The sequence below is a fragment of the Agelaius tricolor genome, unplaced genomic scaffold (genome assembly GCF_023055355.1).
Source record: "Agelaius tricolor isolate 1412-34295 unplaced genomic scaffold, bAgeTri1.0.p SCAF_16, whole genome shotgun sequence".
Lineage (NCBI taxonomy): Eukaryota > Metazoa > Chordata > Aves > Passeriformes > Icteridae > Agelaius > Agelaius tricolor.
In genome coordinates this window covers 180,525-203,575 of record NW_027269276.1, presented here as the reverse complement: position 1 = coordinate 203,575, position 23,051 = coordinate 180,525, and the positions used below count along the sequence as shown (strand labels likewise).

At 42.3% G+C, this 23,051-nt stretch overlaps 1 protein-coding gene across 1 annotated transcript in view; it reads right to left on the bottom strand.

Annotated features, from left to right (window-relative positions):
- MAP1A (microtubule associated protein 1A) overlaps positions 1–14,902 on the bottom strand; it is a 50,498-nt gene extending 35,596 nt beyond the window's left edge. The window contains exons 1-2 of the mRNA XM_071441012.1: positions 14,748–14,902; positions 10,133–10,234 (exon numbers count right to left, since the gene is read on the bottom strand). Of these exons, the coding sequence (XP_071297113.1) occupies positions 10,133–10,234; positions 14,748–14,883 (238 nt within the window). The 5' untranslated portion in view covers positions 14,884–14,902. The remainder of the gene's footprint in view (positions 1–10,132; positions 10,235–14,747) is intronic.
- Between the last annotated feature and the right edge of the window lie 8,149 nt (positions 14,903–23,051).

The window sequence follows — 23,051 nt, the reverse complement described above, 5'->3', positions numbered from 1 at the left end:
TAAAGGACTCATTTTTGTTGAATACTGTATCTTTCTCTGCAACTGTTCAATGAGTCTTCCTACCTCCTTTCTTATTTACAGGTATATGTATCTTTTTAATCTGTCTGTTAGCTTAAATTCTGACCAAAAAGGTGTTTCCCACTTTTGTCAGGTTTTCTTATTTTTAAATAACCATTTCTGAAATGTAGTGACAACCCTTTGATTGTCAATATAGTTCTGTTTAAAGTAATCTTTAATCCCTAAAGTATTTTATTCTTTCAGGTAGCTTTGCAGGTACAGTTGTATATTATTATTATTATTGTTGTTGTTGTTGTTGTTATCTATTACAATGCAGTTACATATTTAGGCTTTTCTTCCTTAATTTGAGAATGATGTTTTCATCTTTCTAATGCTTCAGGGCCCAAGAAGTGTTTATTATCTGAGCTATTGAGAATTAACAGCCCTAATGTGGAATTTTAAAAGTTTAAAGGTGGGGATCCTAAGTCATCCATTCCATTTAGTTTTGTATCATTTTCTTCTTCAAGTAAGGTTTTACTGTTGTGGTAATAGCATCCCTAATGCAGGCCCAGAGAGACTGTGTGCACCTGCTACCAACCTCTTTTCCAATTCCTACTTTAAACAAATTCATGAACCCTGTGAGTTTTCAGTGGCAACATTCTAGTCCTTCTTGCCCCAGAAAATAAGGTTTTAAAAATGGTGATCCTAATTTAACTCAGCAACTGCAAACCTTTAGGGAAAACAACGGAAGATGACCTGTCTAGAACTCTCCGTGGAAAGGATAAAGAGGTTTATAAATCAAGGCTGTAAAACTGGAGCAAACACAAGCAGTACTAAAAGGCCAGAAGGAATAGGAGAAGAGGGACTGAGGCAAATACCAGAGCACGGTGAGAACGGCAGGGTGTTCCTGTACAAGTGCAGCACAACTCCTTAGCACCCAGAGGGTGGCAGAAGAGGGAGGGGGACCAGGATCAAATCCCAGTGATTTCTTAGTGACACTGGAATAAATCCCTAGTGTTTTCCTAATTACACTGAGCTCAAAGAAGACTTCTCCCAGAGCATTTCCAAGAAGCAGCATACATCTATCCTGCCTTCTGCCAGCGCTGGAGTTGGCTGTACTTCTCAGCCAACATGAAGGCACCCCTAAACACAACAAAGCTTCCCACATTGCCCTTCAGACACAGAGAGCAAAGGAGAAGGGACAAGCCAGGTCTGTCACTGAAAGTAAGAAAGAAATGCAGCCAAGGCAATATGAGCTACATGAGCCAAATCCTAGTGCAAGATTTCTCTTTGTGCAGAGGGTATTTTCTCCTTCCAGACATGCTTAACTGCCTCAGATCCCATTCTTGCCCTGAAACAGACAGCAACCTGTTGGAAAATGTACCAGCTGCCCCAGAAATGGATTCCTGGGAACCTGCTATTTTAACTCTGTCCTCAAGGCCTGAACAGGGGTGCAAAGGCTGCTAACACCCTTATGGAGAGCAGTGTCATTCCAGAGGCACCAATAACAGCAGGTGCCCTGCCTGTTATTTGGGTAGCAAATGCCACAATGCTCTACAGACAAGGAGCTGGTAGGACAGCTCTGACAAAAAAATCACAGCAGGATCTTAAGAGAGAGGCAACAGGCATCAGGCATCACAATGAAGGTGTTGCAAATGGCGGGCAGGAGCTAAGCCTGGAAGAGAAACCAAAAGGAAGGGTGTGGAGAGGGTAGAGTAGAATTTAGAACTGGCAGTGGCACAAGTAAAATTGCCAAGACAACATACAGTTGGGAAGGTTGACAACACTCTGTATATAATTCCATGTTTACATGGCTGTTACATTGACTAGACATGACTTGCCTAAAAAGAGGTATATTTTTTATTAACCCATATCACAGGTTCATAAAACCACCAGAGGTGCTTCACTTTTTTGTATAACATTTAGAATTGGAAACCAAGATGTAGACATGCAGACATTTTTATGTAAGCAATACAAAACAGCTCTGACACATTTTGTGAGGCGGTAGAACCCATTACCTGTCAGGTTCAGGCAGTTTTAACAGGCATTGTTTGAAGGCTTCTCTCAAAATGAATCCAGGTTTGAAGACAAGCTGAAAATTCTAGAAAAAACTAACAGTGACAGGATCTAGTTGCTACTAAATGCAAAGACACCACAGAAATAACCATATGCTATTATTACAGAACAGATATTGCTCTTTCAGGCATATTTTAAATTTAAAGAGATAAAACGTTAGTCCCTCCAAACTAATGCTAGTAAATTGTGCGCATGTTTAGGATGTCATGGTTTCTAGACACTTTCTGCTTGTAATCTGCTTAGTTAAGAAAAAGGAAAAATTTGAGAAATATGCAAATATTCTTCAGAGATGGATCAAGCAGGACATCCATTTCAAGCACTATTCCTTCCTGGGTTTATGCTCTCCTGTATGATAAGATCAGCACTGCAGCACATGCTTTCCTGCAAAGATCTAGCTCAGATGAAACCAGAGAGGGAAAACAAATAGGGGATAGGGATGCGGTGAGGGGAGGAAGGGAAATCAATAATCACTTTGAATTATTCATCCCCATGAAATAGGAATAAAAATGCAAGCAAATGCCATCTTTATAACAGTGATCCCAGGAGAATTTTCTTTGTAGAAATCTGTCTACTGCAGATTTTTCGACAGAATCATTAGTACTCACTAAAATTTCAGAGGCAAAGAAGTAGGATTAAGTCAAACTCAAACCATTCACTTACCTGAAGGCACATAACATTGTCATTGTCAATTTCCACATTAGCTACTGTCAAAGTGAAGGCAGACAAAATCCAGGCCTTAGTTTACAAAAATATGAAGGAAACACTGAGATCAGGTCATCTGAAAGAAATATATGTCCTTGTCCTTTTGTGTTCTTCAGAGATCTTTTTCCTTTTTTATTTAACCATCAGAAATTTAGGTGTCATCCAACTTGACCATCCTAAAAAGTTCTGTAGATGAGGACCAACATCACTGGAGCAAACTCCACCATTTCAAATCAATTCAGAATGTATTCCACCAAAGCCATTTAAAAAAGGCCTGAGAAATCAAAACTGTTGAGTTATTTCCAAGCTACTACCTTAAGCACAGCCCAGGCTCAACATTTCTTTTTTAAAAGGTAACAAAGAAAAGGTAAATTTTAAAAGGTAACAAGGGAAAAACCAATCACACCTACCAAGACACAAAGTACTAAAGGAAAAAAAAAACCAAAATATGCTTGTTTTATATTGTGTCCTGAAGAAAGGCCCAACCCTTTCCCAAAGATCTCATCATTATTTTCCTTTTCTATCAAATTCAAGGGTTAATCTTCCCTCAAGGTCCATTCAAACAGATCTTGACCCCTCGAATATTCTATATGACAGGCAGCATAGCAGGAGTGGCTCAGCTCAATGCACTCCCTCCTCTGTCCTCAAAGGACAAGGAAGATTGTTCCAGGATAGACCCAGTTATTTTTTGCCTCCACATGCATTTCAACATTTTGAATTCCATGAACTGCCAGCAACATTTAACCACAGCATCTGGTTTCAGAAGCAAGAGTAACAATTTAGTAAGGCAAGTTCTAACTTTAGGAATGCAACCAGTTAATTCACAATTGGGGTGATTTCAACTCTAGGAGTTCTGAGCTAAGAAACTCGCAAAATTGGGAAGTTAACTATCTGTGGAGATAAAATGCAGAAAACACAGGAAAAACCTTTCCAAACTTACATTAATTTTAGCTCCCCCCCACCTTCAGTCAGTAACAATGTTCGGGCAGAACAGCACAAAAGAAAGAAACTGGTGTTTGCTGGACCTATGCTGAGCTGAAGTTCAAAACAGCTCACCGGGGCTTTGGTTTCTTATTTTCACAGCATAGCCTTTTGGGTGTCACAGTGAGAACCTCAAAATACTTGGTAGGAACAAAGGAACAGTTTGAAATACAACAGGCAAACTGAGATGAAGACTGACGACTCCCTGGCCTGCCAAAGCAGCATCAGTATACTGGCATCAGATGCATGATTTGAGGCCCATCTTCCATCTACTCATGGGAAGCATCATTCCTATGAAGGAATCAATTTTTCACAGCTGCTCTGGTTCTGTTAGCTCCTCTGCTGAATATTGAGGGGAAAATTCTGTTCAGCTTCTTAAAAGAAAAGAGAACTCTGAGGATGTGTAATGTCCAGAGGTGGTCTCAGCACAAAAGCAAAACCATGTAAGACCATATATAAAAACACTGCTTTTACCAACTTTAGCAGATGTTTTAATGCTATCTCATTTTATAACTAAGCTCTGCAGGTCAAATAGAGCCAGAAACATTCAGTAAATGTTTCTTTTCTGTAGTTGAAAGAAATTAAAATATATTTTAGAGACAATGAACTTTTAACAGTAACAATGGTGGGAGAGTGCAGCATTCAGACCAAGCCTCTGCAAATATAATTTCTTGTACAAGATCTAAGATTGACTAAAAAGCTCTCAGCTTCCAATATGAGCTCCACTACTCTGACATTTAAGTCCTAGGAGACTGGAAAACCCATCAGCAGTAAAGATTCAAATAGAAGACTAAATTAATGTCAATCAGCATGGCTTTACAAAAAATATGACCTTCCTTCTTAATAAAAACCAAATAAGCTTGTCAAAATCTCAAAGGTTGTATTGATATAGTGCAACCGTTATTTTATAAGTCATGTCATATAAGCCTACACTGTGACTTGTGCTGCTCACTGTAGACTACCTGAAAAGGAGGAAAGCAGACTGGTGGCAAAGCTTATGGATAGTACCAAGTACGGCTGCAGTGAACTGCCAGGGAAACTTCACAATGCTGAGTTTCATTTGCCCCTTTATTTACCAGTATGAACCACATCTATAGTTACACTAACTATTGCTAACCAGAGCTAACTTGTACCACTGGGGTACCTTGAGGTTATGATCAGTTCTATTCATGAGTCAGCTCACTGCTCAGCAGCAGTCAGAAAGCAATAGATATGTCAGAAATAGGGAAAGGAAGAAAAAAACCCTTGTGCCACTGTGTAAATGCATAGCTCTACCCCACTTTGAACACTACACACTTCTGTTCCCAGCATCCCAAAGAGGTAGATCTGAAAGGCATTAATATAAAATATAAAACGAAATATCTGGGATAGATTCCCAGACTTATCCCTTAGATTAGTCTGGCCTCTGCAATCTGGAGAAATCATGAGAAGGCAAATATGCCAGACCTATAACACAATCAGATTGGACAGGATTGTCCAATATAGGAAGGTATATCAAAATGAGGCCAGGCAGGAATAAGAGTCCAAGCAAATACGATACGGTTGCAGGTCAATGAACCGTTCTATTCCTTGCTTCCTCTACTTGCAGGGAAAAACTGAAAAAGCACTTTGTGGGAATTGAAAAGTGCTGTTACTAAACAAGTGGAAAACACCTCTCCATGACCTGGAAAGAGATATGAGCTAGAATAGTACAAGAAAGAAGTATTTTATGTACTCATCTTACACTCCTGCCCATGCAACCATTTTTTGTTGCTGTGCTGCATGTACCTTTGGCTTGAACCAGGACCAATACCCAACCTAACATACAGCAGCCTTAGAGAAGATTTATTCCTACAGAACACATGAGTAACTGATTAAAGTATGTCTAACTGGCAGATCCTACTATGTCTAACTGGTAGATTCTTGCAAGTCCCAGAGAGATATTCTTTACCAGTTATCTGGGAGAAGAATCTAAGAGTAATGCTTGGGATTACTGCAGCCACATGTACCAACAAGAAACACAGGCTGTGCTTACAGCCTGGGAAGCTATTGTAGTAGACTGCAGCTCATGGGATCTTTGAGGTCTTGCTCTGTGTGGTTACTATGAAAGTAAATACAGCCCTCAAGCACACAAGGAGGAAGCACAGAAGCTGACAAGTGCTTGCTTTGTATTTCTCTGGTCTGAAGAATGTTGGCAGAGAAATGGTACAGGTCAATTAATTGCTCAAGCACTAGAAATTGCATCAAAAGTCCAAATAATCATTGCTGCATCTGTGGGGGAAAAAAAAAAAAAAGAAGAAAAGAAGAAAACCCAGTAGTGTTAGCCACTGACTTTTCTGATTAAAACAGCCAAGACCTGAACAAAATCCATCACTCAATGACCTATGTTCCTATGTTACAGAAATCTCTCTAGCAAGAGGCCACAGCTGTGGGGAATATACACTTTCACTGTAATCTAATTTTCACAAGCAATTGGTCTTTTGCCTCCTGTCTAGAACAGCTTTTGCTTGAACACACAAATTTATCATCTGTACTATCTAGAAGCTATAATTTGAATAAACAAGGCAGCTTTTTTTACTGTCATGCACTTGAGACTCACCACTGACGACCAACTAAGCAGTGCATTGGAAAAAGCATATGGCACAAGCTGACACTCCAAGCCATTCCAAGTTCCATGAAGAAATGGAATCACTTGCACAAGTAAAAACATTGACCTATGGGATATTAATGCAAAAGGAAGAGCTGGGCAGAAGTACACGTGGGGCTGCCCTTAGCATACAGGAGGGCACACTTCTGTTCATTTTTTCTCCCCATGTCACACTCTCCTTCCTTCAGACAATTTACTAGCTTCCAGAATCTCCAAATATATCCACACTTGATTTCTTGCTGTGCCTTCCATGCTGTGGGATTACCCCTACAGCAAGGGCCATGTTGTCTGTGGTACTCAGAGGAGAGCCAGCAAGTCAGTGGGGGGAAAAAACCTCAAAAGCCCAACAACAAATCAACTTGCATAAGATGCATTCAGTCTCACTTTACTATTACAAGCTCTGCCATGAGCTTTTCTCTTCCTGATTGTTCTGCATTTGAGACTCACTTGTTCCTCATCATCTTTAAGCAGACTAAAATCTTGTCTGAGGGATAACTGTGCCATGTCCATTCCCACAGAACACTGCAGTTACCTTTTAATTTCACACTATGCATCAACATCCTCCAAATACAGGTTGGAAATAACTATTGTAACCAAGTGAGAAATTGCAAACAGGAAAGTCTTGGAATATTCAGGTAGACTGCTTTACTTAGTCATATTGTGTTACCAGTCTCCATATTTTGTTTCTTGCCAGTGGTGTCAAACATTTACTGGTTACTACAAATCTGTCAAGTGAGAAACTCAAACAACTGCTCTGGCTTTACAGTAACTGCTGTGCTGCAGCTGACTTCTCCCTAATCAGACTGCAAGCATCAGCCTCTAAGGGAATTATATTCTCCAGTTAATGCACCTCTGAAAAAAATAGTCTTATCCTTCAGATATCCTACTCAGCATACCAGTGTGGAGGTACATGTTCCCCACACAAGTCAGACTGGGATCTTTCCAGTAGTATGGAATCAAAACAACATTAGCTGGGAGAGATTTCAGGAGAGCTCTAGGACGGCCGTCTGCTCAGAGGAGCTAGCACCAAGCTACGAATGCTAAGAGGAAAATCAGTTGTGTACACTCTTCCCTTTGCCCACAGTAGGAACAAGAGGGTAAGTAAAGTATAAAGCCAAACAACAATAAAAAAGCTCTAGTTTTATGTATGTTCATCTGGAGAATAGTGATGAACAACACCTTCACAGGGCTGTTACAGGATACATAGCAATGAATTTGCAGCAAGCTGCAGCAAAAGTTTAAAAAATAAACTAAAATTATAAAGATTCTTTACCATCAAAATAGTCAGTTAAAAATAGCTGCTCAAGCAGAAACTGCAAAACTAAGAGAGCGTTTAAAACTGCAGCTATATTCCAATGGGTATTATCTGATAGTACATATGGAATGCAGACAAGGCTGTTCCCAGTTCACATTTTCAGCTTCTTCTAGATTGTATTATCAGTTGTGATCTGAAATTTCTCTTGTAGCAGTCTTTCCCACTTCCTCCCCACAAACCATACCATAACCATGGCTGTCACTGAGAGAAACCTGTCTGCATTCAAGATCTACCACCATCAAGGAAATCCTGGGATTATAGCATAACTCCTCAATTTAAGCTTTTCAGCATTCAAGATACACTATCTCCTACACAATCTTCCTGTACAGACTGTCATTATTTTCCACAGTCCCATATAGCTGCTTAACACATTTTAAATTGTATCTATTCTACTCACACACACTCCTTTTGTCTCTGACAGATCATCTTGCTGCATTTCAAGATCTATGCTTACTGAATAAACATGGGTCCAGACAGGAAATGTGCAAATATCTAACTTGAGGCAAAGCTTTTTTCTAGACCCCCTAATCCCAAAGCCTTTCTCTGTCTGGCTGTTCTGGCCTTAAGGGCTGCCAGGGAGATTTATTAGAGAAATTGTGTGTGCCAGATATACACATTTGCCACAAACCAAGAAGCCCCTATAGTAATACCTCTGGTCCTAAGGTCAATCCATGTCTACTAGGATCCCCAGACCAGAATCTCTCACATCTCTACTGCTAAGTACATCAGAAGCAGAAGCAGCTGAGAGGCAGCCATGCTTTTCCTTTCCCAAAAATGTACCAGAGAAAACAGATACTATGTAGTGCTAGCTGGAATGTATAGTCCCACCGGAAATTCTGTAGGTGTGTGAATAAAGCTCTAAAGAAGAGGGCAGCATGACTAACACCAGGTTAAGCTTCAAGCTTTCAGTTCAGGACTAAGTCTCTATACACAGTGTATATCAAAAAAAGCTTCTGTTTACCCATCCTTCTGTCAGTATCTTCTGCATACCAAAGCCTGGCCCCTAATTCTGTGGCCAATAGGCTTTCTTAAACAGACTTCATAGACTTAGATTCCCCAAATATTTTTGCTTGGTGGACTAAATCACCCATCTACATGTTTGCTGATCTCTTTGAAGAACTACAAGACATTTGAAAAGCAGAACTTCCCTTTGCAGAAGAAATGGTGAGTCTTCAAAGATAGACACTAATCCTGCCTTATATTTAGTTGCTGTTTTGCTCAATAAGTCTTACAGTTGGTTAACAGACTTGCAGTTCCCCAGATCCACCACAGAAACCTCTTCATAGACTGCCAACACATTCATCACCCCTTGCTCCTCAGGGACTACACTAGGGAAGTGAGTAAGATACATTTTGCTAACATTAATCCAGATGTTTCAACTCTGACTTAGAAGAATTCTTGGGCAAATGTTATACTCATGGTAATTTATTAGTGCTCTAGTCTATTTATACTATAGGCCCTGTTACAGCTACTTCAAATTGAGACAGATCTGCTGAGTGTTTCAAATTATATGTTTCATACACTTTTTTTTTAAATCCCGTAAGTGTACACACATGCACACACCATCTTGCAAGGAGAGAGAAATTCCATCTCCATGTTAAAAAGTCACAGAGAAGGTGAAACCTCTCAGTCAGTGGCACATTTGAGAATAGTCCAGGTACTTTCCTTCACAGCTGTCCATTAGGAGAACAGTTTCCCCAGCGGAAAAAATTCAGAAGCTTTGACAAGAGTGTAAAACATACAGTGAACTATAAGATGGTCTTATATAAACTAGGTTTTGCAAGTGTCATCTGTGCTTCTTATAGTAACTTAACATATGTTACATAAAAGTATTATAAACAGAGTTCAAGCTTTTCACAAGCTAAGCAAACCAAATTTCTAATGGTTGGTGCCATTTTTATAATACTCTTATTCATTTTTCTCAGGAAAGGGAGCTTCAAAAAGACAAATCCAAAAGGTCATTTGGCTACTCTTACACACTACTTGCAACACCTTTTGTGCATATGAAAACATATTTTAAAACCTCAGAGGAAGGGGCTGATAATAAATAGCTTACGAAGTAAACTACTTTGTGCCATCTGAATAAGATACAGAAGATAGATAGATAGATAGATAGGTAGATAGATAGATAGATATAGATAGATAGATATAGATAGATTAATTCTAACTTCTAACTAGTTTAATAGACTTTAAAGCAGCACACTTTTCTATTCAACTCTATTCTCAGTAGTAAGATCTGTAATTTTAAGGTAAACTAATTGCATCCAACATACTGTTAAGATTGCTTATCTTTCGCATTCAGCCCTGCAGAATCCTGGACAAACAAGTTGCTAATTGAATCACAATCAGTTTTATTCTTTGTTGTTGTTTTTGCTGTTTTTTTCCAGACTCAAAACAAGAGTTAAAAGTTAATGCATATAAACCAAAAAGCTGACCTTTGACTTCAGAAGAAAACTGAGCCAGATGTCGATTTACAAAGAGCCGCAGTTGATGATTCAGATCACAATACAGAGTATTAATGTTCCAGGAACGAATTCCTGTAAAAAAAAAAAAAAAAAGGAAAAAGTAAGCTGTCCTTGTCATTACATCTACTCCAGAAACAGAAGTGGAGAAAGAAAGGTGAGCAGGACACACAAAGACCAGGGATGCTCTACTAGATGAGCATACTTAGGATGGAAAAGGTCTTCAGAAGCAGAGGACCATAAGATACTTACCTTGCATAAGACATTTCTTCCTGAAGAAATGAAGTGTTTTGTGAAGGACATGCAGTGAACAAGTCTCCATTCAACTTGGACTTCATGCAAGGGAAACCAACAAGAGATGAGGCCAAATGAATTACACTAGTGCTTACCCAAACAAATACATTATGTTAGTTTTACATCTGCACTCTCCAGCACTGGTCACTGGCAGAGATGGGCTACTTCATCGTTATGCTACTGAAAAGCTCAGAGACATCATCTTCTTTGCCCTTACAGCCTATGCATCCTCCAAGCCACAAAGGCCTCCCACTCCTCCAACTCGCACTGCCTAATCGCTCCTTCAAAGACACTGATCCCACTGAGATCATTTGAGTCTGTTCTTTAATCTTTATAATCTTTGCCAGCTAGATGCCTTCATATCACAGCAGGAAGATGCTTCTGCTCCCAGAGCAAGTGGCACCAAGCCATACCGGGGAAGTCACCTTCAGACCTCAATGTGAGCAGGTGCACATTCTGGAGGACACCAAACACTACAGACCACAGACTTTCACATCCCAGTAGGGAGCAACCTTTCCTAGATGGTGTGACTCTTCTACACTGTGCCACAATGAACAAAAGCAGGATATCACTACGAATCCCTGCTCCAGCATCTGGTGCTGATGCCTGCTGATGTTCAGATGTTGAAGGCCAATGCCACAGACTTCTAAGGTTAACTGAAACAAGAATTTCAGCTCCAGTATTTATTAGTGGAGTCCTCACTAAGAGTTCTTTCACCATCTCTCTTGCATAAAATACAAAGTTTTATTTCCTCTATTATCTACTTTCTTTCAAAGTAACCATGTTAATTTTCCTTGGAGATATCATTCCCATTTACTGCAGTTCTAGCTCTCCATGTTGTGCAACAGCTTTTGCTGGCCACTGGTGGGAGAGGATCCTCAAGGATACACACTCCGGCTTTCTACACATACCAAGACACAGTAGGCATTGCATCACACAGGTCAGTAGTCTCAAGCCTTGTAGAATCTACAGCAGCTAAAAAAACTTTGAGCTTAGTTTCTTTTTCTGGTGACAGCTGACACAGTGGAGTAACAAAGCTTATTTATTATGCTTATTTACTGACAGTATTCACTTCAGACTGCACAAAAGCCTCCTCATTAAATCATCTGACCTTCAGGGAAAAAAAAAAAGAAAAAAAAAAACAACCCAGAAAACCAAACAACTTACCAGCCCTGACCCTTTCAATTTGGAAATGGGATACAAACAAAGAAAACAGATAGAGCAAGAAGATGGACAAAGTGTTTTCCTATCCTACCCTCCAAGAGAGCATAATTGTTTAACCAAATGTCCAGTGTAAGAGAATCTTAATGCAGTACTTATGAGCATTCTGACCTGGACAGGAACAAGGTGGCACTCTGCAGGGCAAATCCTGCTGACTAGCTGCTGTGTCATGGTCATTGTGTCCTACTGCAGCAATAAGTGCTATTTGAGGTACTGCTACATCCTCTAGATTGCAGAAGGAATCGGTGCTTTTTCAGAGCAAGAAAGGGAAGAGTGGAATTATCTCACTTGTTCTCATACTTGCAACAATTTATTCAACATTTTCTTCCCTACAGGTAGTCTGAATTTACTTATAATCTCTACAAATTTGTCACAATTTCACTTTAACACTCTGTGGCACATGAGCTTTGCTGATTAGAATCCTCTACCATGAGAGTGCAGACTATATCACAATAAGGGTAAATCTTCAAGCTCTTTGCAAATGCAAAGCCTAGATAAGGGACCATGTGACTCATCAGTTTTCAATCTCATTCTTTATGCCCTTGTGAATGTTTTATTTCCTGCTGAGGTAATTTGCTTAAAAGATTTGGCCTTTCTCCCCAATACCAGACCTAGTCTTCCGGATATTGTTTCAAAATTGGACAAAAGTAACACAGTAACAGAAAAATAAAACTAGTATTTATTAGACAGTATTTTGGGAAAAATGTTGTTCAGATATCCCACAGATTCACAATGTCACAGCCTACAAAGCTCTACACCTGGAAATGAGCAGGTTCCTATAATGCCCTGTAGCCACTATTGCATTCTTCTGAACCATGGTATAGAAAGAAGTCTGGAAAAACATACTTTTTATATCAGTCAGGGTAAGAGATTTATCAACTGAAAAAAAATCTTTGTTTGTTTTTTGTTTGTTTGTGGCTTTTTTTTTTTTTTATCTTGTTGGGTTTTTGTCGATTTTGTTCTTTGCTTGGTTTTTTTTTGTTTTTTTTTGGGGGTTTTTTTTGTGTTTTTTATGCAGACAGGGTGCCATGGCCAACAGAACAGACACACAACAAACCCTAGCTTTTTCACCCATTTTATATTCACTGCTCAGCAGCCTGTTCTACCTTCACATGAGCCCTCTACAGCAGCTAACACTTCAGTAGGAATCATTTCCACATTGCTTGAACTCCCTCAATCAAGAGTGCAGCTCTCTTCAACATCATAATATGCTGACTACTGACAGGTCTCAAGATTGCTGCAATTTTAACTATTCTCATTTTTCATGTCTTTCAATTTGCAAATATTAGTCCATTTTAACTAGAGGTCATTCTCCCATTTCACAGTGGGGAAAGCTCTAACTTGCTGGAGGTCCTATTCCATGTAAGAGGAGAGACTGAAATCCAGGTTTCCAGCTCTGAGTGATTCACTTCCACTGCCAGTAACTTACTAATACTGCTGAAATGGCTCCCTCCGATGCAAATGAAAGAAGTGGTTACATTTGGCAGAATTTCAGCAGGTTTCTAGTCAGACAAGGCCAACTGTAGAACTTATTTCTACTGTGGCAGTTACAATTTATGTTGCAAGCAGCATGTTTTTCCTCTGCAATGGGAATTCTCAGGTTACTGGCATGTGACTGCAGAATTAGAGTGAAATCCTTTAGTTCACAGTCTGATCTGTCACCATTTCAAAGATTCAGACAATGGATAAGGATGTAGGTTGGCACACCAGTTCAGTGAAGTGCCAAGTGAAGATGATCATCCTGCTGTGCAGGAAGCAAGAGTGGCCCCTTCAAAGAAGGTCTTTCAGAGGCCAGATGGTCATAATCAGATATACCACTCCTGAAGCCATCCCTTGAAAAAGGGAATGAAATATTCCTCGTGAACAAGTGGCCTGCCAACAGAGATAGCTGGAAAAGTGAATCAGGAAGTGAAGAAATTGGACAATATTTGACATTTTTACACCCACCCTTTTCTTAAATTGCACTGTCCATCTGTTCTTCAGTAACGCTGATGCTTGGGAAGAAAAGAGTCACAGAATTATCTCTGAATAACACAGTTTGGCCAATAGTTATGACTGTTATTTCAAACCAAAGTGCCTTGGAAGTGGGGAGCTGAGGGGAAAAGTGAAGGTGAGTCAGAAAGTTGTTACTTTATTTCTCCAAAGTGTACTAACTGCTTATTAGAACAAGAGTTCCCTTAAGGTCCTGATGTGGTTGATCAGCTCTTCTTTGTCTTTTGGTCAGAAATGATCAGAAACTGCCACAAGGGAAGAACTATCATCTCAGCACCTTCCCCCTTACTTCTAAACAACACAGCGTCTAATATACAAAGACTAATTCATTGCCAAGACCTCTGGATTTTACTAAAATATTGATAACAGAGGAGAAAAATGTTATGGCAGACCTCTCCTGAATTGTGTAATTCCTGAAGCAGTCCACTGTGTGTCTAGTCCTCCCTCACTCTGGTCCATGCAGCTGCTCTATAGACAGGGAGAGGCCATGCCACAAGGGACCCCCGTTCACAGCTGTCCCTGGGACCGCAGTGAGCAGTCCAGCAAGACAATTCCTCCAACAAGACAGAATTTTGGAGCAAGCACTAATAAAATAAAGACTGAGGGGAAAGAGAAGCATGAAATGTCTTTAAGCTTTAAGACGTTCGAAAACTGCGTTAGCTACATGTCACTAATACATATAAAGCAATGATCAGGGGAGAAAAAAAACGGAATGCCGTCTGACGCCGCAGAGACCGGCCCCGCACTGCGCCGGGGATCCGAGCCCCGCCCGGCCTCGCCCTCCGCCCGGGCCCCTCTGGGCCCCACAGCTTCAGCCTCGGCCTCCGCCCCGCGGTCCGACAGCGCCTCGACCCTTCCCGCAGCCACCGCCCGCGGGCCTCCGCCGCCGTCCCTCCGGGAGGAGTCGGATGAAGCCCTGCGGCCAGACGGCAGTGCCGCAGGGCGGGGAGGGCACCGGCAGCTCCGCCTCGTCCCGGGCGGCGGCAGAGGACGACGCGGCAGGCGCGCAGTTGCGCGGCTCTCGGGGGCAGGGATCGCGCCCGCCCGGCCCCGGTCCCTCGGCCGCAGCCGCAGTGCTCACCGCGCTCCAGGGCGCCGCGCAGCGCGCCCCGCTCCGGCTCCGTCCCGATCTCCCCGATCACGGCGAGCAGCGCGTGCCGCCCACCGCCCGGCGGCGCCGCCGTGACCATGGCGACCGGCCCCGCCGCCGTCTCCATGGCAACGCCGCGGCCGCTGCTGCAGCGCGCGGTCACTGGCGCGCGGCTCTTAAAGCGCCCCGAATCCTCCTCTGATTGGCGGAGCTGGCACGTGGTCCTGCACTACTGCGGGAGGGGGCGTGGCCTGCCCCTCCGGGCCCCGCCTCAGCTCGCGCCCCGCCCCGCCCTGGGGCTCTTACGCTCGGCCCCGCTCGGCCCCGGTACCCGCTCGGCCCCGGTACCCGCGCTGCCCCGGCTGCGGGAGCCTGCCGCACCCGCGCTGCCCGCCCAAGGCAGGTCGTGCCGGCACGGCGATTGCCGGTGAGCTCTCGCCGGCGCTACGGCGCGGGGTCTTAGTTCCTTCCGTCACGATGGACAGAGCGGTACAGCGACCAGCTCGGATGCTCAAGACCTTTGAAAGGGGCTCAGACCTTTGAAAGAACAAATCAAGGGCGAAGGGGTGTTGGCTTATAGTTTAGTTTAGAATTTAGTCACTTAAATACAGAAATCCACGGAGATTTTTAAATGCTTGGTGTTGAGTTGTTCCAATACCCGCAGTAAAGCCATAGAAGACAGCAGTTCTAAAGACTCAAGGCTTGGTATTATCATTCACCTTCCTTATCTCTTCATTGCTTGGCCATGAGCAGGTCCATTCCTGGTGGTTCTTCCTTCAAAGAACCTTCTGTTCAATTAAAAGCAAGTGTATCTCCAAGGATAAATAATGGGATTTCCCAGATTCCAGACCCATGAGCTACAAGAACAATCTGAGCTTTGCTAGCTGCCAGTCCAAAGCTGATGTGAGCTGTCCATGACTGTACTGGCAGGCCATGGTGTATGCAGGAGTTCTCACTATCTGAGGTGACCAGAGAGGCCATATCTTTGGGCACAAGTCCTTGTTGCTCACAGTTCTGGCCAGCCACTGCTGAAAAGAAGTTCAATGCAGATGGCCTTAAGCTGAGACATAAAAGATCTGGATTAGATATTAGAAAAAGTGTTTCCACTGTCAGAGTGCCCAGGCATTGGAACAGGTTGCCCAGGGAAGTGGTGGAGTAACCACCCTGGTGGTCTTCAAGAGGTGTCTGGATCTGTATCTGCACGGTGTGGTTTAGGAGTTACAGTGGAAGTGCTGGATGGATGGTTGGACTGGGTGATCTTGAAGGTCTCTTCTAACCTTGGTGATCCTATGATGTTATGTGCAAAAACTGAGCAACCCCAATCAATATAAGAGACTTCTACAGGCTGAAGGGAGAGCCACCAAAAAGTAGTTTCAGGTAGAAAAATCCATATCTTTTCTGACAAAAAAAGGAAGGACCACCCTGTGCCAATGTAGTTGGCTGGAAAAGCAACTCAGTGATTATTAAATGACGCCAGTCAGCAATAATATGCAGTGTTTCCTAAACCAGTGTCAGGTTCTGCCCTGCAGTGCGCAGGATTTCCATAGGTGAGCTATAGTTTATCAAATTGATGGACAGAGAAGTCAGCATCCTGCCCTCTTTCATTCTTTTGTGCCCACCAAGACTGCAGTTGAAACCTCATAAGGTTCAGAAAGTTGGCACTTTGGCAATCATATATGAACCTATAGTGTCACAGGACTCTGACAAAACATAGTCAGGAAAAAAAAAAACAACCACAGAAAGGGAGAAAAATATAAAACAATTATCTCTGCAGGCTACAGCTGATGTTACTAGCTTATGGAGTTTTCTCAAATTAAAATCTTAAATCAAAAGGTTTTAGATAAATTAGGAGATGATGCAATAGGTCTTTTTCAGATTAAACTATGGTGACACCACAGGCTATGAATTTTATGAACTAAATCTTGTAAACAGGGAGCATTAGTTTATCAAAAGCGTTTCATTCATTTCTGTGTGTTGTAATCTGCATGGAAGCAATAATTTAGTTTTGGAGGACTGCACTGAACAGGTAAATAAGTGAATAAAATAGTAAACCTGAAAATAAATTCTAGTGCTAGTACATTGAATTCTATCATGAAAGTAGGATTGTAGATCATGGAGGGAAAACACGACAACAACACATGAAGGTGAAAAATATTCAGATATTTTCATACCAGCTAATAGAAGTACCTTCTGTTTTCTGGTGATTCAGTCTTGGTACTTGCTGCTTGTTTTTGACATGGTAGCTTTCCAGAGCTGCAGCTTTTCACTGCAGTGCAGAGATGCTCTTCCAGCTGGCTTTCTGCCAAGGAGAAATGAAACAGGAGACATGCAAACTGGAGTGAAAGCTTAAAAAGAATATCCAAACACAGAGACTATTTGGGGAAGACTTTACAATTAAAACACTAATTCTGGCGATGTGATCCATTTGCATTCTTCTACTGTACCATCAATTAATAGAATGATGGTATTTCTGTTGCTTTCTAATGTGAATCAGAGATATCTGTAGTCATGGTAGAATTGCAGTAGAAAAGGCTTGTGTCCTAAGTGTGTGTGCACTGCACGAGACAGTGAAATTGGGTATTTCCAATTTACTGAGTTCCTCCTTTCCCCTGTAAATTCACACTCCAGAACCATATAATAGACCTGTATAGAAATTATGGTGTAAGCTTCTGCTTTCATGCACTGCAGCAATAGCTGGCACCGCCATGAAAATCAAAAGCTGACTGTGCTGAATGCAGATATTAGAGGTCCTGACAAACACCACAGAAGGAGAGTGGCAAAAGCAGACTAAAGGATTACTTCAAACTGAAGGACAACGAGACACAGGTAAATGACCTTTATAAAAGGAGATATAGAAAGTAGGATCAAAATAGTGCAAAAAGGATTTTCATAATACTGTGAGAAGGACAATCTACACTATTTCAATTCCTCAGTCCTTCAGCCTGGAATGATTACTTCCTGTGCTTGCCAGCTAAAAATTTCCAAGTGAATAAAAATACTTCCGGGAATCAGAGACCTGTGACAGTACCCAAGTGAGGAAAATGCCTTTAACGGTGGTGAAATATAGTATCATTTTGGCCGTGACATTTCCAAGAAGCAGAGAAAAATTGAGTGACTACCTAAAGGGACTTTGTTCAGGTCTTGATCTCTCCTGTGGTGAACACAGCCATCCCTACGTGGAGCAGAAGAAACCAGCACTGATAATGCTTTTATGTATAGATGTAGTCTTATGGTTGTTTATACTGACACTTCCAGAATGTGTTGTAAGATAGAGAAACAGAGGGCTAAGCCTTTCAGTTTGACCAAACCACATTTTTGCTTCTGTTTAATCCCATGGGTAATCAGAGTACTACTCCTATTCCTCCCGTTTTTGTCTTACAGAAAGTGTGGCAAGATACCATCTCCTGTGCAATTTGGAACAAAGCTCTGATCAAGGCCAGGATATAAGGGCCGATGAAATTATCAGGTATAGTCATTGTGTCAAGTGACTCAGCTTTGGAGTTAAAAGACATGTTTATCAGGCATTGAAAAGTACTAATTCGTACTTTTATGGCAGTGCTTCTTTGACTCCAAGGTGATTTTTAATCAATTAAATATTGAATACAAACTGGCGAGAATCTGTACCTCTTTGTTTCATCTTTCCACATAACTAAAGTCAAAATAATATAGCTGAAATGGTCAGGCAAAGTACAAGTCTAAAAAATCGAACATTACTGACATTTTTTGCAGACTAAACTGTCCATGTAGGTTGCCTGCAGCCTTACTGAACAGTGCAAAGAAATTATAATGCCACACTTTCCACCATAATTGTGCATGTTTTCTCTGCACAACTTCTCCTGCTCAGTAAAGTCAAGCACTGATTTCAACATTTCTCTAGAAAAAGGTGCAGACAAACTGCACGGTCCCAGCTTGTAATGAAATAACTTAATTGCAGTATTTCGTGGTGCATTTTGTGCGATTGACTAGGTTGCTAGTGTTCAGAGAAAGTGATGTGCATGTAAATAAAGCGAACGCTTGCGAAGTTAATTTGGTCTGGCAATCGCAGCCCCGTCTGGCATGACTGAATATCTGAGCGCTCTCGTTGTGGCATTCGTGTGGTGAACGCTTTCGTGTGGTCAGCCTTCGACAGATTAAGGACGCATATGCCTTGCGTTACCCGTAAGAGCCGTTGCCGGAGGGGGCAGGACCACGCCCGGGGCGGTGCCCGGGGCGGTGCCGGGGGCGGGGCGGAAAGCTGTGCCGGGGGCGGTACCGGGGGCGGTACCGGGGGCGGGGCGGAAAGCGGTGCCGGGGGCGGTGCCCGGGGCGGGGCGGAAAGCTGTGCCGGGGGCGGTGCCGGGGGCGGTACCGGGGGCGGTGCCGGGGCGGGAGGCGGGCCGCGGGCCGGTCCCGCCGGCGGCGCCCTCATTAAGTCAGCAGAGCAGCGTCGGTCTTGTTCGTCGGCCCGGGTCTGGCTGCCGCCGTCTTCATCACCCGAGTTCGATTCCCCCGCGGAGTGCCGTAGGGAGAGCGAGCAGCCCCGCGGCAGGCCCCGTCTGGGCAGCCCCGGCCGCGGCCGCTGCGCTCGGGGCGCCCCGGCGGAGCGGGACGGGACGGGACGGGACGGGACGCTCCGAGGAGCTCCGCGCCGTGACCGGCGCAGTCCGGGAGCGAGTGCGGAAGGCGGCGGTCGCTTCGGCTCCCCCCGGGGACATGGGTGTCGTGCCGGCGGCTCGTGGTGACTCGCCCGTCGGTAGCACGGCGGGCCGGACTCACGGCCCACGAGAGCCGTCAGTGCCAGGCACTATTTGTTCCCAAAGTCATGGCGCAGAGAAAAGTGCATACGGAAATTGGCCGGGTTGCTTTTAAATGCGTCTGCATCACAATAATTGCAATACACAGCACAAAACATCAAGCTAGTTTTGCAAATACAAGTAGCATCCTTAGTCTTCTGCAAGCTTAGCTATCTTGCTGAGTATCTTCGTTTGTTGTAACTAATTCTCATTTGAAATCAGGATCTGGAATTTGGTCCTTTTTCTAGGAACACTGTCCAGTTTTGAAGATGAGGCTTGGGGATGCATTGGGACATGGAGAACCAGATTCAAAGTGCAAGAAATGAGAATGAGGAATAGCAGTCCTGCTTATTGGCTCCCATATTTAGTGGTTTGCATTGGAAAGGAGCTTTTGGATGAAAATCAACTACAGCGTCAGCTTGCTATTGCAAATTCTGTAAGATACAAGAAATTTGGAAAAATCCTCCAAATATGAAAAATCAGACAGTCGCCATACTTTCATTCATTGGAAGTCTGGTGTTGGACATGTTTTGTTTGAAGCAAAAGGAAGCAAAGATTAATTTTGCTCTTTTATTCTTTCTTAGACAAAGGTAGTCATGCCTTGTTCATAGTTTATAATTAGACTCAAAAAAAAGGCTATCTGCTGAGGAAAAATACTTAAATGAAGACATGTATATTATAAAGAAAGCAGAGCATTTATTTTCATAGCATAATAAAGCTGGGAAAAAGGGGATTACAAATTTGACACAAATAATGGGCAGTCAGCTTTAAAACACACACAGATTTGGCATTTACAAATTTGTCCACCTGGACTGAGTTTTCAATTTTGTCCTATTCTGGTTCATATAAAAGTACTGAATTGCAAAAAAACAAGACTGGAAGGAGATTCTGGAGATAATGTAGTTCAACTTCCCATTTCAGACCAAGATCAACTATACCATTTGTTTTACTTAAAAAAAAACCCAACTTAAATGTTAGAAATGACATAAATTTTATAACTTCTTTAGGCTCACTTTTCAAATATTTTTGCTTATTTCTGTTTAGTCCTTAATTTACACCTACTTGCAGTTCATGAAAGCAAATTCAGTTGTCCTCTAAACTGTGAATATTATTAAGAAACAAATTATTTGCCATCAACTTTTTTTCTATCTGGAGAATATTAGGATAGCCAACTCTTTTGCTGTCTTCTCACTAGATGCAGGGCTTAGCTTAGGCCATGCCAGTGGAGAGTACAAGAATTACTGCATGCATCTAAGGTCTGCATATTACACACAAGTATAATGCTTACTGTTTGCTCCTTTTTTTTTTTTTTTTTGTGGCAGCAGACACTGACTCAGTTTGTGAGGCACTACGGTCCCCATTGCTTTATTTTGCAGAAATACCATACAGCCCAGCAGCAGTGTCCTGAATTTGTGCAGTCAGTTATTTAATTTTATATAAAATTTTTCTTACCTGCATTGTACTTTGTCCATTTTCCAGACCATTTAAAAAATCTTCCTTCTAGTACTTCTAGAACCTCTCAATTTCAGATTGCTTGTGGATTAATAAGTGTACTTATTTTGTGACAAAAGTGATTAAAGAAAACAGTGGACTAGGAACAGCACGCTAATGTTTGAACTCTCACTTAAATGTACTTGTTTTGAACTGAGGATTATTACTTTCTGAGGATGAATACCAAACAAGTTTTTTCCTTACCTTATTGAAACTTCATCACCTCTATGCTTCCCTAGTTTGCCTATGAGAATCCCATATAGATATGACTTACTATACTAAAGTTGTTATTCTGCCGCTTATGTCCTGTTGCTCTGACATAAGGTATCAGATCAATGTTAGGCACCTTGTCTTTTGTTAGGGAAGATGAAACAGGAAAGCCTTACAAATATGATTGCTTGGCAAAAGATTTTGAGAATATGGAAACTATAAGTGAGATTGAAATGAAAGCAAGCTTTGAGATCTCTTAGTTACTGAACAACGGGAAAACAACGGTGTGGCCAGCTGAAGGCAATCTTCTTTTGATGAAACAAGACTGCTTGCAGGCAGGTCTAAGGGTCTGAGCAGACCCTGCCAGCTTGGCAGAAGGGGTGTAAAGAGTAGTTTTTAGGGTTTAAAATGTAGCACAGTATGGTAATGTGGTGATTCTTATAAGTTGTATGGAAATGCCATAGGATTTGTATGTTGTACTAGATTGGTTAGTGAGAATTAGAATATTTAACACAGAAGATGATTTATTGTATTGTAACGGGAACTTACTTACTTTGCTATGCTCTTAGCTCTTACCTGTTACTCTTGCTTCTTGTTTCTGAGCTCTCGCCTTTTACTCTCTTACCCTCTTTGAATCTCTTGCGCTCTCCTCTTCTTTTCTCTCGGGCTTTCTCGAGCTGTGGCTGGCAGCTCCCAGCAGGGCCCTGCACCCAGGCCTTTTGCAATAAACCACAAGTTCCACGCCCTGGCTGCAGAGATCTCTCGTCTCCATCCGTCCCGACCGTGCTACCCCCGTCAATCCCACAGCCTTTAGCGATCTATGTAGGCTGGTAACTCCTCTCCTCGTCTTCCAGAAACAAATCCTCAGACAAATTAGGTTTGTAATCAAAGTTTTCAAGAATTTGAAAGGAATTTTGAGAAAGTGACTGGCACATTTGCTGTTTCTAGTCTTCATTATCCACTGTGAATTTTGTAAGGTAACTGTTAACACTTCTAAAAAAAAACCATTTCAATAATACAGCTTAATATACATGCTAGAGTATCTTCTAATATACAAAGGAGCATCTTCTTGGATTTGAACAATCAGCCACTAAAGCATCCCTCCTGTGTAGCAATTGCAAATATTTTTAGCCTTTTTAATGTTCTTAACATGCATGTGCTAACTTAGATTTCACATTACACACAAAATTTGTAACATACTCATATTTACAGTGTTTCACTATATACAACCTTTTATCTATAACGTTGCATAATAAGAGTTTCTTTCAGGTCAGGTACCATTTTTTCCGATTCTGTGGTTTTGGTTCTACAACAAATCTTAAAATAAAATTTACAGAATTTTCATCTATAAAATATAGAGAGGTGCAGAAATAAAAAACAGAACTTGCAAAAGTAGATTTAAATTACGCTATTCGAACTCACTGTTTATTAGGCAAGAAGGTGAATGCTGGAAAGACAAACAATACAGTCCCAATTATGCGCAAGGCTTCTTCGATAACCGTTTAGTCATATAAACACAGGGAAATTAATAGGATTTCACTCTCCCGTGATATCCAAGAAAGGACGTACCCGATGGTGGCTGTTCGGGGTACGCGATGCTCGGTCCGTGCGGGAGCCCGAGCACGGGGCTGTTTTGTACCTGAGAAGAAAGGGGATCAGGAGGGCACCGTGCGGACATTTCTCGGCCCGAACCCGGTACCCGGTACCCGGTCCGGACCTCCGCCGGCCCCTGGCCCGCCATGTGCGAGAGGTCGATGCATTCGCCCTCGAGCGAGCTCCGCGGACGGAAGGCGCGAGGCTGTTTGTGTCTCCTGAGCCCTGG